General features: G+C 41.5%; 1 protein-coding gene and 1 long non-coding RNA gene across 4 annotated transcripts in view; both read right to left on the bottom strand.

Moving 5' to 3' along the window:
- inpp4b (inositol polyphosphate-4-phosphatase type II B) overlaps window positions 1-3239 on the bottom strand; it is a gene marked incomplete in the record, with an annotated part of 112008 nt that extends 108769 nt beyond the window's left edge. For both annotated transcript variants that reach the window (XM_036137555.1, XM_036137554.1), the window contains 1 exon segment: window positions 2615-3239. In XM_036137555.1, coding sequence (XP_035993448.1) covers window positions 2615-2702 — 88 coding nt within the window.
- Window positions 3240-4794: 1555 nt separating this feature from the next.
- LOC118563225 lies at window positions 4795-16820 on the bottom strand. 2 transcript variants are annotated; one of them, XR_004931114.1, is made up of 3 exons: window positions 16737-16820; window positions 8920-8999; window positions 4795-4869 (listed from the first exon to the last, which is right to left on the bottom strand). It is a non-coding gene; the product is annotated as an uncharacterized LOC118563225 (long non-coding RNA). The 2 variants fall into 2 exon arrangements; XR_004931115.1 differs by lacking the exon at window positions 4795-4869 and adding an exon at window positions 6902-7992.
- Between the last annotated feature and the right edge of the window lie 612 nt (window positions 16821-17432).

The following is a 17432-nucleotide window of genomic DNA, read 5'->3' as shown; positions in this document are numbered from 1 at the left end:
GTGTCCATCCACTGATTTTCTAGGCACGCCGACCCTTGCAGACATTTAGGGGCTGATGACCATCTCCAGCTGCTAATGGACAGGAGGAAGAGTACGCCCTGTACAGGAAACCGGTCCATCGTCACAGGGCCACACAAGGCAGACAATCATGCGTGCACGTACTCCCACCTGCAGGAAATTAGCTGTGGCCAGTTAAGATTACATTCATGGTGAAAAACAGCGGGACAACATGCACTCTCCACACAAGAAAGCCCCAGCTGGGATTTTATCCCAGGATAACTAACAATTGTGCCACCGTGCCGCACATATGTGTTTGTGCATCCTAAAAAAACCAAACAATTACGTGTTATGGGGTTATAATCGGAGGGTGAGTGCTGGCATGTGTGTGGCTGCAGTTCACAGTGGGCGTTTCACCATTAATGTGCTTATGCACGCAGGTGTGATGTTCTCCGCAGAGTTTAGTTTTTTTGCATGCTGCTGCAGCGTCTTTGTGGGTAAAAACTGTGTGCTTTAAAAGGCTGCACACGACTCCTTTCTCTCCTCTTTGTGCAGCTCTGTTTATTTATACCTACAGAGAAAATGATTTTGAACTTCCATGTCACTCCAAAAGCACCGCGGCTCAGCATGCAGTGTTTGTCCCTTTAGAAAGAAGAGATACTAAATTTGAGAAACCAGGCTTTGTGACATCCCTGATAAGGATAACCTCTTCATTCATTTCTCTCAGAGCCGAGAAGAAAGGTGAGTTTGCCTCTGCTTGTGTTCAGTGACAACAGAGCGAGACAGCAAAGCACAGACTGCAGCAAAAAGTGCTCATCAGAGACACAAGCAGCTCTCCCCTTTGATCCTTTTAGGACGTTGTCACCTTACAGACACAAACTTTGATGTATTTTATTGGGGTTTTGTGTGAAAGGCCAGCACAAAGAAGCATATCGTTGTACAGCGGAAGAAAAATGAGGCATGGCTTTCAAAAATTATTTAAAAAAAAATTGGCGTGGATTTGTACGTAGTCCCCCATTACTCTGACATCCTTAAACAAAATCAAGCACAGCCAGCTGTCTGCAGTACTCATATCACCCCTTTGCTAAATAAAGTTTTCTTTTAATCTCAGTATGAATGTACCTGTGAAGACCTTGAAGCTTTGCTAAAGAACAACTATGGCACAACTGCAATGCTGTCAACATTTGGCTGTCTGCTTAAACTGAGACCCGGGCACGGAGAGGATTAATCAGAGAATCATGCCAAGAGACCTGCGGTAACTCCGGAGAAGCTGCAGGCATCAACTGCTCAGGTTTGTCTACAGTTCAACTATTAGTTCAGCAAATTTGGCTTTTTTCTTTTTTTTTTTTTAGATAAGCAGTAAGAAGAAAGCCATAAATCAGCTGGTTTGACACGAGCAATGAAGAGGATATAAGAACATGTGGAAGAAGGCGCATGAGTAAGATGAAACCACAATGAAAAACAACTTTTGACCTACAGGGAACATTTCATGTTTGGTAGAAAAAGTAATAATCCCCCTGACAGCACCACCGGTACAGTGCAGCAGGGAGGGGACAGCTTCATGCTGTGGGGATGAAGCGCCACACTGGCTTGTATCATGTGTTGAAATGACCCGGTCAAATTTGGGGCAAAAGTCCGACTGAGAATCTGGGCAAAATGTACAAAGTCGTGATTAGAGATCCTCCTCATCCAGTCTGACTGAGCTTCAGCTACTTTACAGAGAAGAATGTGTAAAGCTTGTGGATTATGATTTACTTTGTTTGCAGCAACTTGTGGTTCAATTAAGTAATGACTCAGTTGGGGGTTAATATAAAAACGTATGCAGCATTTTCCAGATATCTGTTTCAAAATTGTGCACTTCTTTGTTTTGATGTGTCCCGTTTTCCCGATGAAATACGGTGAACTCTGGGATTGTGAAAAGTCAATGGGTGTGAATACTTTTGCCAGGCTCTGTAAATGCAGATATGTGGTCAGATGGCCAAACAAGCTTCAAGTATAAACCCAATCAAATATATTACAGGCCCTTGTCAACACCCCAGACCTGTTTAACATTGTCAAAATTTCACATAGCACAACTTGGCAATCCAATTAACATTATAGCTTGACTTACAGACAGAGATATAAAGGAGCAAACTGACTATTATTCTCCCACGCTGAAAGACCCACTTCATTTGAAACCCCTCATAAAGGCAGCCAGCTTTATTTATTTGTTTGTCAGTTCTCTGCTTTAACGGGAGGTGATGCTCGACGCCGATGCATCAACATGACTTGGCAAAAGAAGATCCTCCAAAAGGCAACACGAAAACAAATTCAAACAGCGAGGGGGAAAGTAGGAGGTTTTGTTTTGCAGCAATGATCTGGAAACATGTTAAAAGCCACGCATGACTTTGGTCAAATTGGCGTTATTTGCACTAACGAGGACTTTTGCAGTCAGAACAAACTCAGTCAATTATGGTTCACTTCAAATCTAAACTGTCATCTTCCTCTGAGATCCCCGTCACAGACATATTTGCTCAGTTCGGATGTGTGCTGGGAGCAGACACGCACTCATCCCAAGCAGCATTTACAGAACCGCAGAAAGGAGTGAGGAGATAGACACGCAGGGCAGGCAGCTCACCGGCAGCACTCAGTCCTTCAGGGTCGGCGCTCAGCTCTTTCATGTCAACCACGCAGCATCCCAAGTGCTGGGTACCACCGTCCTCCATCTGTCCGACCCGCACCTCACTTCTCCCCTCTGCTCCCCGTCCACCTCCTCTCCCACGGAATACCACAGTCCAGTCCAGCTCCCCGGCTCTCACGCACCCTGCCAGACAGAAAAAAAAAAGGCTTTCACGAAAATAGCAATCCGCTCGCCTTGCTGCCTTGCTGCCTCACAGCATGCTCTCTGTCGGCTTTAAAGGTGCCTTGTGGAAACTAGTGAGGAAGAGAGGAACCGGCGTGGGACCTGGAGCAGCATCAGTAGGGGAGAGAGGGAGGGAGAGGGAGCTAGACGAGGGTGGTGGTGGGGGGGGATAAGGGAGGAGTGATGAGGATGCGAGGCTCAGAATGAAAGAGAAAGCAGGACAGAATTGATGTTTTGTGCGATGCACAGTCCTATCCATCAATCTTGGGCTGTCAGTGGGGGCACCGGGAGCTGACTGCACGGCGCAACACAGCCAGAAAGACAAAAACTCTGCAGCGCTCCCTTTTCCCCCTCTTACTGTGCAGCCGCTGCTGCATCCAGATCCAGCAGCAGGGGTCCCTCTGATTTGTGACATCCGTCTCCCTCCCCTTCAGCAGCAGCACCCCCCCCCCCCCCCCCCCCCCACCTCGCGCCACTACACCTCCTTTTGGCTTTTCCATCAGGAAAACAAATAAGCGTTCGGCTGCTGAGCTCCCCGCAGTGAGACCAGAATCGTCTAGCATGTCGTCTCAAAAGTTACAGACACACGTAAAGGCTGAGAAAGAAAACACTCCGGTGGTTTACCAACAGGTTAAACACAAAGAAAGAACAGGTATTAGCGCTAACATTTTATTTATTTATTCAGCAGTTGCGTTTATAGAGCTTCCCTCCGTCTTTATTTGTTGCCCTCTCCGTGCCGCCCACCGCTCATAACGAGGTGGTTATTGTTAGATATTTGGCAACCTCGTCTTTGACGCCATGGAAAGCTTCAGATCAATATTAATTTAAACCTCGCTGGACTGAGTGCTGCTCAGATTTCTGCTAAGAACCCATGAAGGAGCAGCCTTACGAATGCATTTATAGCAGCCTTGCGAAATTATTCATCCCCCTTGATCTTTTTTCACGTTCTGCAATGTTAGAAACACAATCTTCAATGCCATGTCATGCTCCAGCTCGCAGCTGTGGATAATTGTCAAGTGGAAGGAAACAGAGACATGATTTCCCACATCTAGAGAAATACGAAAAGTCTGGTGTGAATTTGTAATCAACTGGCCTGATTTATAATTTGCAGAGCGTCTTTTACCATTTCACTTATCTTTTTGGGTATTTTGTTTTCAGCTTTAGACTTCTAAAGACCAAATATTATGCCCATTCTTCTTTGAAAGACGGCTTATAGCCAGTTAGATCAGATGGACAATGTCTGAACAGCCATTTCATCTAATTAAAATTACCTAACTTGAATTAGGTCTGTACTTTGACTTGTTTGATATAAACCATTCCAATGTAACTCTGGCTACATTTTTTGGGTGGGTGTCCTGCTGGAAGATGAACCCCCACCCCCAGTCTTTGAAGCTTCCATCCATCCTCCCATCGACTCTGACCAGCTTTTCTGTCTCTGCTGGAGAAAAGCGCCGTGACAGCGTGATACTCCCCCTCAACATGTTTCAACCAGAGAATGGTGTGTGTGTGGGTTGATGGGCAGCGTTAGTTACCTGTCAGGCTCTGTAGCTAGATTTTAGCAACATCTGACAGAGATGGTGAGGATTTAGGGGAGAAGGTGAGTATCAGCCAATTTGAAAGAGTGTGGATTGGATTCTGATGGCATTTGCTCCAGGATTCCAGGATGAACTGAGGAAGCAGATGTGTATTGATGGAGGGAGGACAGGGATGTTTGGGTCATGGTGGGACCCGGGCAACAGATCCAGGAGAGAGCAACCAGAGAAGCGGTGGGGAGACGCTGCGGTAGGATTCCAGAGGTGAGACCACCAGAAAGTTTCAGGAAGTGACGGGGCAGTAAATTGGAAACCAGAGAGCATTCTGCAGACTGGAACAGTGCCTCAGTGATCCTGAGAGTACAGAGCAAAGGGGACTGATTACCACGATGAGAGTGAGAAGTATCTGGTGTGGGGACCTTAGGGACCGCTCCTTTCTATGCTCCTCCTAAGTGGTCGAAGCGCTCCAGCTGCATGGACACATCTGCCAGTGAAAACCTGCCATCAGAGGAAGAAAAGCACACACACTTGGATGCAGGTGCTCACAGATCCACTTCTATACAGAACCCCCCCTCCTTCATTAGCTTTAGCTGTCACTTTATACATCTTATATTAAATAATACTGAGTATTTTTCAGTGACGTTATCAAGCCGTTGGTTGTTTGTACCTCTAATACTTTATCGGTTGGTTTTGCTGTTCCTTTTATATCTCTCTTTGCAGATGTAGAAACAGACTCAGAGGATGTTAGATCGCTCTCTCCTTTTCCTTTATTTTTGTCACCTTTTCTCCCTTTTAGCATTTTGTCTCATCTGTTTCTCTTCCTTCTTTCCCTCTTCTACCTTCCTGTTGTGTCCATTGACCGTGAAACAGTCCCAGAATAAAATCTAATAAGACATTTTGTATATATAAATCAAGCGGAGCACGATGGTGAAAGCAGTAATGCTCCACTTGCTTCACCGAAGGCAAGGTCCCCCCTAAGCTTCTGTTTTATTTTAGGCACTCTGAGGAGCAGCTGGAGAGAATTGGCTTTATTTTAGCCATCTCCCTTAACTGATGGAAGCTGGATTCACAACTGTCCTTATCTGACCATCAAATTTAAGGTCAGCATCCACTTCAACCCCAAGGTTGGTAATAAAAGAGTTTCTATATTCAGACAACTAACCATTCTCAATAAGAGGGGTCTCTGTTGGGCCATCAAAATCCATGACTTTTGTCTTACTCTCATTAAACTTTAAAAAGTTAAGAGCTATCCATGCCTTTAGGTCATTTAGCTCTCTGTCGGCTTTAAAGGCACCTTTAAAGCAGACAGAGAGCATGTCCTAAATGCCTTTAGGACATTTCCCGTCCTTTTTAAGTGGGATGTAAATCTGACTATCATCATTATAACAGTGGAAGAGCACGCCATGCCTCCTTAATATGGAGCAAACTGGAATTAAATACAACACAAAGAAGTGGACCCAAGACTGAGCCCTGAGGTTCCCCGCAGATGATGACATAAAGCCTCTTACACTGACACAAAAGGTTCAACCTACTGATACCCTGATGCCCACCCACTGTGCCAAACATAAGTAACATGTTGTGATCCACTATAATGAATGCAGCAGTTAAATCCAAGAGCACAAGAACAACACAGTCACCAGAATCTGTAGCCAAGAATGTCATTAAATGGGTGTACAATTTTAAAACCAGACTGGAACACCTCTAACATATCATGCACTGCAAAAAGAGAACTAGAAATAAGTAAAATTTTCTTGAAATTAATGTATTTGTCCTTGATTTGATCAGGTAATTAAGATTTTTTGCCAATGGAATTAGTATGTTTACCCCTAAAATAAGATAATTAGATATACTTCACTTGAAATAAGATAATGGAGATGAGTTGTTCCTATTTTAAGTTCAAAAATCTTATTCCATTGGCAAATAATCTTATTTACCTGCTCAAATTAAGGAAAAATTCTCTCATTTCAAGAAATAATTTTTTACTTAGAGTTCTATTTTTGCAGTGTGCTCCTCCAAAAAAGCCGTCAACTGACCATAAACCTCCTTCTCAATAATTTTAGAAATGAAGGGCAGGTTTTTATTAATCAAAGGTTGAACAACAGTGTGTTTTAAGTGGTCGGGAATACACCTGAGGACAAACTACAGTTAACAATAGCAAGAACAGAATCCCCTAAAGTAGTAAAGACCTCTTTAAAAAAGAAATAGTGGAGGAACAGCATCATATGGGGAACCTGCAGGTTCCAAGCGACCAACAATGTCATGTAAAAGTGTCACAGACTCAAACTGGTCAAAAACAGCAGAGGAAGTGACAGACACTGATGGATCATAGCCAGTGTAAGAAATAGAGGCCCTAGTGGAGGCAATCTTATCCATACAAATGAAAGAAAATTCACATGAATCCAAATTTGTATGAGGAGCATTAAGAACACAGTCAATAGTCTTAAACAAGACATGAGGATTGGGACATTTAGACAAGATGATGTGATGTGTTTTTCACCGTTGAAACGGTGATTTTGATTAAAAGCACACACACACACACACACACACACACACACACACACACAACCTGCACACCACCCTGACAATATAACAATTCTCTGTGCATTGCTGGACGATTGACTTAAATCTGTTCAGTACTGGTCTTCATGTTGCCGTTTATTCACTGATGTCTCCTTAACTGACCACTGAAGCCTTCACAGAACAGCTTGAAATGAACTAAGATTGAATTACACTCAGCAGAACTTTATTTACTGACAAGGCAACGTCTGAAGGCAACTGGACTGGATTCTATTCTGAGATTTACCATCACATGAAATCCCGAAGAAATAAATTGAAGTTTGTGGTTGTAACACCACAAAAACAAAGTTCAAGGGGTTTGAAAATACTTATAAAAATACTCAGAGCACCTTTACAGCTCTGATGTTTTCTCAGTCGTGTTGCGTATTGCCTGGATTTGTTATTGATAAACACCGACAGAGAAAAAGTCTACTTAGCTTTCATCAGTAGTAACTAAAATGACTGCAGACGTTTATTCATAAAGTCAGATTTTTGAGTGCATTGTAAATCTGCTACCTTCTAAAACTTGCAAACACTGCATGCTGTGCTGCAGAGCTTTAACAGTGACATGGAAGTTCAAAATCATTTTCTCCGTGGGTATAAATGAATAGAGATGCACAAGGTATAGAGAAAGGAGGAGTTGTGTTGCCGTGTCTCCTGCAAGCTCACATATTCTCCACAAAATGATGGAACAGCATGCAAAAGCTAAGGTCTGGGGAGAAAATTACATCTGTGCGTGAGGGAATTACAACACGTGTTAAATCAAGTCATTTTAACCGGAGCCACAAGCAGAAACTGAATTTTTAAGACTGTACCAAGATGTATGGTGGTAAAGTTGTTTGTATTGTTGTTTCGCAGAAGGTTCTAGGATTATGTGGAGTTTGTATGTTCTCCCTTCGCATGCTGACGTTCTCTCCACGTTCTCACGCGTCCTCCCAGAGTCATGAAACGTTTATCTTCTGTGTTCCGTAGTCTTCCTCCTCTGAGGTTTGTCAGGGGACATAATTATGGACAGCTGTTTGTTGATCGCTCACATAAAATCTCAATAACATCCACTGAAGGTTGCTGTCAAGGTGACAAAAATGTGAACAAGTTTAAGGGTTGCAAATGCTTAATTTTAAGTGCGGAGCCTGTAAACCGTAAAGATATTGAATTTAAACGTCAGTTTCAGCTGTTAGTCACCGTTTCATGTTATGTGAGCAAGAAAAAAGATTGAAAAAAGGTTTGCTTTTAAAACAATTAACCTAAACAGTTAACTCTCTTTTTGCTAAACTGTTTTTGCTCTATGGACTAATATTCAAGACGCTCTGTATTGAGACCTTACAAGCTACAGGAGCTCCAGATCCATGTGGAGTTCCAGCACCGTTTGCAGGCAGCTGGTCTGGGATGGGGCTGGTGCCAAAACCCAAAATGAAAATAAATTGGTCCCCGTGGACGCAATGAGACAGGAGCTGAATCCCACGCTACACTCGGAGGCTTCTCCTTCACTTCCCAGCAGGCTCTCCATCCTCAAGCCCTTCATCCCGTTTATCCCCACACTTTCCATGTTTCCACCCCCTTTTTTTTTTTTACTCCCTCCACGCGTCATGATGAATGTTATCTTGTTCGGTTTTAATGAAAATCTGATTTCTGATGCACACAGATAAACACGACTGCCTGCGCGTGTGCAAAGACTTGAGCCGATCCGTGGAGTGATCCATTAACATTCTGATTCGTTTCTTTTAAAAAGGCGACATGTGTTGTCTTATTAAAGCCTGACTGATAGAGGAGGCTGGGGAAAATCAATAGTGAATGCACTAAGAGATGGTGAATGGTACACAGAGGAGAGGAGACCAGAATAAGCATGCCCCTTTTTAGCCATTCAGCCCCAAAGCACAGACAATGAATCCTTACATTTACCTGTTTCAGTGGTGCTCGATGCCTATTAAAATCTGAAATACACTGCTTGCAGTATTAACTGAACAGAGAGCCAATACTTTGAGTAATGCTTACGGTTTGGATGCATCCTGTTTCTGCCAGAGCTCCACACGTAAATGAGGGGAGGCCACAGAAATCCATGTCCAATGGTGTCTCTTGGAAATAAAAAAGAAACCAAAGGTTGGAGGTTAGACAATTAGAGCAGCTCCTAATTAAACCAGTGCCTTAAATCAGCACACATTCCCTAATGGCTGATTTACACTCTCCCATTCGCAAAGATTACTGTTGATTTTGTTGCTCTTTGGGGTGTCTGTTGTGCATTTAAGTTAAACCTGTGGACACAGAAATCAGCACTCTGACTGTGGTCGCAACAGGAAGAACAAAAGTATCAAAGTTTTTCTTTTCCAGACATCCCCCCCCTGCTGGGAACCCTTTCTTTTGATTTTTAACAGGAGAAAAAAGCTTGTGGATGACAGCAGACCAACACACAGAGGATCAGAAATGTGTTTTTTTTTGCCCAGTTTCAGCCCAGCAGTGCCAACTAGCAGTCTAATATGCAGGGCCATGGAAAGTGCTTTGAGTTCTTTGTAGGGGTAAATGTTGAATAATGAAACAGCTCTGCTCCAGAAGCCAGCAGATGTCTGTCACCCTAAGTTGACTTTCTCACTGAAAGTACATTCTGCTTGGCAACCACTTAACAGCAGTCACATCATGATGTCACAGTCCCTGATAAAACAGAATAACCAAAGTGGAAAAACCTACTAAAATAAAGAGACTTAAGAATATATCCGCATGCATGGTTAAAATAAAAACAACATGCTTTTAGTTGCAGTTCACTCTATTCTGAGCTTGTTCAAAATTAGAAAAATGTTTTATCTTGTTAACATATGTGATGAAAGGTGGCTGCAGATGCAGAACTAACTGGAGAAAGGCACTAAATCAGGAGCAGCTGAAATATCTAAGGAGTTCTTGGTTTAAAAAATAAAAAAGATGGTCACATAAATAGCTGAAAATCCAACGCGCAAAATCAGAATAAGCTTAGAGTGAAAATTACAGCTGCAGCATTCTGAAAGTGAGGAAGAAGACCCTGGCAGAACAAGGACAGATGGATATCAACAGGTGTGTGTGTGCGTGTGGGGGGGGGGGGGGGGGGTGTTCAATAATAAAAAAAAAGGAAGACCAGGTGTAACAGGTTCTTTTTCTTTGTTTTATGCTGGTTACCAAAGCACTTTAAAAACTCACTAAGAATTATTCAATTGTATTTATATAGCAGCCATTCACACCGCCTGTAATTTCAAAGCACTTCATAAAGACAAATTTAATCAAATCCTCCAGACTGGTCAGAAAGTTTCCTCTCTAAGGAAGTTAGCACCGAGTCTTGACAAGCAGCATTTACTCCTCCTGAAAGACTTTAGAGCCACAGTGGACAGTCAAGTCAAGGCAAGTTTATTTATAAATCAGTCAGCAATAAGACAATTCAAAGTGCTCTACATGAGCAAAACAAATAACAGAGGAAAGTAAGCATTACATGGACAGAGGGAAAACATTGCAGGAGGCGATCACATTACATTGGATCAGTAGAAGGTCTGACACAGTATAAGAAGAGTTGGACTACAAACGACAACATTAACGCAACTAACTCTAAATAAATGTGTTTTTAACCTTGATTTTAAGGAACTCAGGGTTTCAGCACTTTTATAGTCTTCTGGGAATTTGTTCCAGATAGGTGGAGCATAAAAACTAAATATTGCTTCTCCCTGTTTGGTTCTGGTTCTGCAGAGTAGACCAGAGACCTGAGTGGTCTGGAGGGTTGATGCAATGATAACAAGTCTGTGATGTATTTAGGTGCTAAGCTATTCAGGGATTTATAGACTAACAGAAGGATTTTAAAGTCTATTCTCTGAGATCCAGGGAGCCAATGGAAGAACTTCAGAACTTCAGGGGTGATGTTCTCTACCTCCTTAGTGAGGGTAGCAGCGTTCTGGATCAGCTGCAGCTGTCTGATCTACTTTTTTTACAGACCTGTGAAAACACCTTTGCCGTGATCAATTCGACTAAAGATAAACGCATGGATTAGTTTTTCAAGAGCTTGCTGAGACATTAGTCCTTTCATTTTGGCAATATTCTTCAGGTGAAGATTTCTGCATTGTCAATGGCTTTGCAGCAATCCCTCATGCTGAGCATGCATGAAGCAACAGTGGAGAGGAATACTCCCCTTTAAACAGAAGTAGACCTCCACCAAAACCAGGCTCAGTGTGAACGCTCATCTGCCTCGACCCACTGGGGGTTAGAGAAGATTTATTTTCAGAAAGTACATTAAGAAGCTTTAGATAAACTTACATTGTCATCAGCGGCAGAGACACAAAAAGAAGACAGAAGCACACATTGATCTAAGGATCCCTTCTATGGAATAGGGTAAAGGCAGGTGATCTGCGCCCCCCCCCCCTCCCCCCTCCATGATGTCACAGCTAACAGAACGTCAGACCAGGTGTACCTGCTATGAAGAGAAAAAGAGAGAGAGAGAACAGGACGCTAAAAGTTGAAATAACAAATAACAATGCAATTTGGAGAACAGTAGGAGTACTCAGCAGAGTGAGAGAAATAGACCCTGATGTCCTCCAGCAGCATAAGCCTATAGCAGCATAACTATAGAGGTAGCTCAGGGCATCATGAGCCACTCTAACTAGAAGCTTTATCAAAAAGGAAAGTTTTAAGATTAGTCTTAAAAGTAGACAGGGTGTCTGCCTCACGGACCAAAACTGGGAGTTGGTTCCACAGGAGAGGAGCCTCATAGCTAAAGGATCTGCCTCCCATTCTACTTTTAGAGACTCTAGGAACCACCAGCAGACCTGCAGTCTGAGAGCGAAGTGCTCTGTTAGGAACATACGGGGTAATCAGAGCTCTGATATATGATGGAGCTTGATTATTAAGGGCTTTATACGTTAGAAGGAGAATTTTAAATTCTATTCTTGATTTAACAGGAAGCCAATAAAGGGAAGCTAAAATTTGAGAAATATGATCCCTCTTGTTGATTTTCATCAGAACTCTTGCTGCAGCATTTTGGATCAGCTGAAGGCTTCAAACTGCATTTTGTGGACTTCCTGATAGTAAAGAATTACAATAGTCCAGCTTTGAAGTAACAAATGCATGGACTAGTTTTTCAGCATCACCCCTGGACAGAATGTTTCTAATTTTGGCGATATTCCCGAGGTGAAAAAAGGAAACCCTGGGAACCTGTTTAATATGACATATAAATGACATGTCTTGGTCAAAAATAACACAGTTTTTATTTTTTTTATTTTAGTACTGGAGGCCAATTTTACGGTATCCAGATTAGGTAACTGATTAAGAAGTTTATTTTTTAAGGACTCCAGAACAAAGCTGACAACTTCTGTCTTTGAAATTTAAAGACAGAATTTAAAAGTATAGGTTTGTATGCCATCAAGACATGCCTGTAATCAAAGCAATTGATTGGATTCCTTAGGATTTATGGATAAATACAGCTGAGTGTCATCAGAACAACAATGAAAATTAATCCCATGCTGTCTGATAATTTTACCAATCGGTAGCATATATGTAGTAAAGAGAATTGGTCCAAGGACTGAACCCTGTGGTACTCCACAAGTGACCCTAGAGTTTGAAGAAAACGTATCATCAACATGAAAAAAATTAAATCTGTCAGTCAGATAACATTTAAATCAGCCTAATACTTTTTCCTTAATCCCTACAGTATGTTCAGGTCTTTCTAGGAGAATATTGGGCGACGGTGGCACAGAGGTTAGGGGGTTCGTCTTGCAATTGGTGGGTTGCCGGTTTAATCCCCTGCTCTGACTGTCTCTGTCGTTGTGTCCTTGGGCAAGACACTTCACCTGCATTGCCTGCTGGCGGTGGTCAGAGGGCCCAGTGGCGCCGTTGTATGGCACCCTCGCCTCTCTCAGCCTGCCCCAGGGCAGCTATAGCTACTTACATAGCTCACCACCGTCAAGTGGTGAGCTATGTCCTTACTAAGGATAATCTATCCTTACTAAGGATAGATTAATCATGTCTAAAATGGGGGCATATATCAAAAGGAATACCTCCTTAAATAACTTGGTTGGGATTGGGTCTAACATGCAGGTAGAAGGTTTAGATTAAGCTAAAATTTTAGATAGCTCAGAAATCTCTACTGCTTCTAAACAGTTCAAACACTGCGCCGGTTCTAAAGATTCCTCCAACACTGCCTCACTTACTGAGGACGAGGTAATCATGTTTGGGAGGATGCCAATTATTTTATTTTTAATAGAATCTATTTTATTTATGAAGAATCCCATAAAGTCATTACTGCTAAGAGCTAAGGGAATGGATGGATCACACTGAGCTATATAATACACTGGAGTGCTGATTTTGCCGAAAAACTGAAGTCACTGGCCGCCATCTTGCTACTCCCTACTCTCACAGAATCCCATAGGATTTGCTTGCAACAACAAGCAGTTTTCTGGCTGTGTGAAAACGTTTCACAGGTAATTCTACAGTCAGTGGATGTACTAACACTATCAACTACTGGGAAATTAGGTGCTGAAATATTTTACATGTTATTCATATTAAATATATATATATATATATATATATATATATATATATATATGTATATATAAGTATGTGTATATGTATATATATGTATACACATATGTAAATATATGTTTTTGTATATTGTTATTTATATATTTATAAATGTTAAACATATATATTTAAATGAATAAAATGCAAAATATTTCAGCACATGACTTTCTCAGTAGTTGATATTTTTTAGAACATAACATAAAAGTATATGGCATTTGACATTTTAAAAGTCTTAAGCCCCCCCTGAACATGAGAAAATCCTTGTTATTCGATGCTGTAGCGCACATATTCCTAGTTACTGGGGGGAAATAGGGAGTACCAATATGGCGGCTGGTGTCTTCAAAGCGACTCGTTCAAACAGACGGTGATTAGCACTCCAGTGTATTATATAGCTCAGTGATGGATCAACGGAGCTGTGACTCTGAGTAAGTTTGGCAACTGTACTAAAGAGAAACCTAGGATTATTTTTATTCTCTATTATCTCTATTAATGATGAAAGATATGCTGCTCTAACTCTGCGAAGGGTCTTTTTATACGTTTTTCCAGATTAGGTAGGATGCCTCTTGGTGTGTAGAGTACCATTTTCTCTCCAATTTCCTAACATTGTGCTCCAAAGAACCTAGCTCTAAATTAAACCAGGAGGCCAGCTTCCTGTGAATAATTACCTTATTTTTCAAAGGGGCTATGCTGTCTAATTCAAAATGCAAAAAGGAAGTGACCATCAACAACAGTGTCAAATTGTGAATGAAAAGAAACAAGATTGCTGCCATCTGCCGGGCTTTTCTGTGATACTGAGGAAATGAAAAGAGCAATTATTTCTAATAAAACCTTTAGGGTTGGATAACTCAGTTAAATTGAACTCAAAGGTTATTAAAAATGGTCAGCTAGGACAGGGTTGTGAGAAAATACTGTCTAAAGTATGTAGGCAAGAGTGCATCGGTTTATGCATATTTTGAGCAAAACCAATTGAATCCACGATAGTTTTAAAGGCTAGATTAAGGTTATCACTTTCAGTGTCAACATGAATGTTAAAATCCCCCACTATAATAACCTTGTCAGCATTTAACACTGAATCAGATAAGAAGTCTGACAACTGATCTAAAAACTGAGAGTAAGGGCCTGGTGTACGATACAAAACAACAAATAGATGTTTTATTGCTTTGCAGCTTGGATGAAGGAAACTAAGGGTTAAATGTTTAAAAGAAGTGTAATTATTAATTGGCCTGGGCCTAATTAATAAATCCGACTGAAAGATAGTTGCTACTCCTTTTCCCATAGTTCTGGGATTGTGGAAATTTAAATAATTGGAGTGAGTTGACTCATTTATACTTATGTAGTCCTCTTGTAGCCAGGTTTCTGTGAAACAAAATAAATCAGATTATCAGAAATCAATTCATTAACTAACAAAGTCTTTAGAGGGAGACACCTTATATAATATGATATGAAATAATATAATAATGGGTAATGGGTGAGTAACAGTACAGAAGCTGCAGAGAGGTGTTTTAAACTATGCCTCTGCTTCCTGGTCTGGACCCTGGGTTGTCAACATTTTGGAGAATTCATAAATCCGATTCCTAGAAAGAAGAGCTGCACCATCCAAAGTGGAATGGATGCTTTCTGGAGTGTCAAATGGAAGAACAAACTGAATCAAATCATTACACCAGGATTTGGGGTGACTGTTTTGCGCAGGTCCAGTTAGACTTGAAACAACGTTTTACAGCAGTTGTACTTGATATTCCGTTTAAAATAAGCTACAAACAATAACTGAACTTTGGGTTTATGGTGCAGTGTGAAGCGTTTTAACTTTAAGAAACGTTTCTTCAGATGGTATATGAAGCAACTCTCAAACTTAGATCTCAGCGGGGTTTCAAGTGAGTTAGTTGGACCAGACGGCTAAATTATGTTCAGATGTAACTGCAGAGATCGCTCAGTTTACCAGAGGTCTCATATTGAATTGCCTCTTATCTTTTACTGATGTGAATCCATGTTAACATAGAAAATACAGTTTTGACTCTAAAGGAGCAAGAGTTATTCACTAACAAGCGGTTTATGGTGCATCTTGAGGATGTAAAAAGTTAACACAATACAAGTCAGGAGTTCCAGTCAGCTCTTATGCGTTGAGCTTTTGCAGAGAACAGTTTTTTCCTTTCTCCCTCAGCCACTTAACCCTTGTTGGGTTGCAGGCCAGGCCGGTGACTATGTCCTGCAGCATTTGTGATGGTTATTTTGTTCCAGGGCATTACTTTCAACTTTGTCGTACCCGCAGGGAACTTTGGTTTAGAGCAATTCGTGGGAACAAAAATACAGTCACAAACTTAGCAAAAGAGACATCGAAGTGTACTTTAACAATCTGAAAACTGTCATCGAACCTCAATGAAAATGTTTAAACAGGACTCATTAACTGAACAAAAACCTGTTTTTTTTTCTCTAGTTGGCTTTGCCTTTAGATTCGACTCTGGTGGATATAGCAAGTATAGTTAAGTTTTGCACTATTCAGTATAATTATCTAAAACCTGACTAGCTGTGTGTCAACAGTGTGTAGGACCTAAGTGCAGGCAGAAGCAGCATGGCGTGTTTGAAATTTAGTAAAAATTTAGTTAAAAGTAAAAAAAGTAATACATACATCCAGAAAACACATGTGTGAAACGTGAGCAGGCATGTACATGGACTGGCTTAATGTGAAGCAGTAGGCTAAATGACACCAGGGACATAGCATGGCCGGAGACAAACTCAGCAAGGAGCAAATAAAAAAAAACGCGAGTTTAAACAGCAGGGGAAACAGGTGGGAAGCATGAGTGTGATGATAAGGCAACAGGTGGACTGAATAAGCTTAATTGGATGGGGCTATGGCTGAGGGTGACAGATTGAAAAAAACATGATTGAAGCTGAACAGAGATGCAAGGACATAATCTAACTGACAACAAAAACACAAGACCACATTATAAAACTTAACAATTACACTAAAAGCAAATCAGCTAATAAATATAAACAAGAAGTGAACATATATGGCAAGACCTAGAACACAATAAATGACAAAAAAAAGACATGAATCTAAATGTAAACCTTAACCACACACTTCAAAATCGTGACATCATGCCGTGCAAAGTTTTGATGTTCCTTCCTCTGTGGAAACGTCTGCAGTTGCAAGTGTACAAAAGAGATAAAAACAAAAAGAGGACAAAGCCTTGAGAGCAATCAGTAGTTGAGAAGTTCATTTCCTCAGAAACATTGTGATCCATCCACAAAGAAGTGTGAACTGTGGACAGTCATTAGAAAGGCAATGGAGGACTTACTTTTTTGGAGAGAGCAGAGACGATTGAGCTGAAGATCCTGATGGCTTTTGAAGGGAGGTTTTGCGGCAAAGGTTATTGTTCCAGGCTTCCTCCCACAGACCAAAAACATGACTGTTAGGTTAATTGGCTTCTCCAAATTGTCCTTAGGTGTGAGTGTGTGTGTGAATGGTTGTTTGTCCTGTTTGTCTCTGTGTTGCCCTGCGACAGACTGGCGACCTGTCCAGGGTGTACCCCGCCTCTCGCCCAGTGAACGCTGGAGATAGGCACCAGCAACCCCCGCGACCCCATGAGGGATAAAGCGGTTCAGAAAATGGATGGATGGATGGGTTATTGTTCCAGAGGGTGTTTCCATAAAGTGGGGTAGTTGAAGGTAGGAGACCTTGGCAGACACTGAACCGAGTGCTGAAGAGCAGGCAGGTGATGACTGGAGATGGCAGAACATGTGAATGAGTGTGAAGATAAATTAACGGAGAGAGTTTATTGCCATTCAGCTGCACATTTACGACGTACATTTGAGTGAAATTCTGTTGCAATCTCAGAGTAAAATCAAAAGACACACAACAGAAACCTTATAAATATAAGCATTTGTCATTTGGCATAAATATACTCTCTTCACTTGGTCCAGACGGTCCTTAAAGCAGCAACCACACTGGAGATAACTACCATATCTATCAGCCTATAAGTCACACTTTTTTT

This window comes from Fundulus heteroclitus, chromosome 5 (assembly GCF_011125445.2).
Source record: "Fundulus heteroclitus isolate FHET01 chromosome 5, MU-UCD_Fhet_4.1, whole genome shotgun sequence".
In the NCBI taxonomy this organism is placed as follows: Eukaryota; Metazoa; Chordata; class Actinopteri; order Cyprinodontiformes; family Fundulidae; genus Fundulus; species Fundulus heteroclitus.
This window is presented reverse-complemented; position numbering and strand designations above follow the sequence as displayed.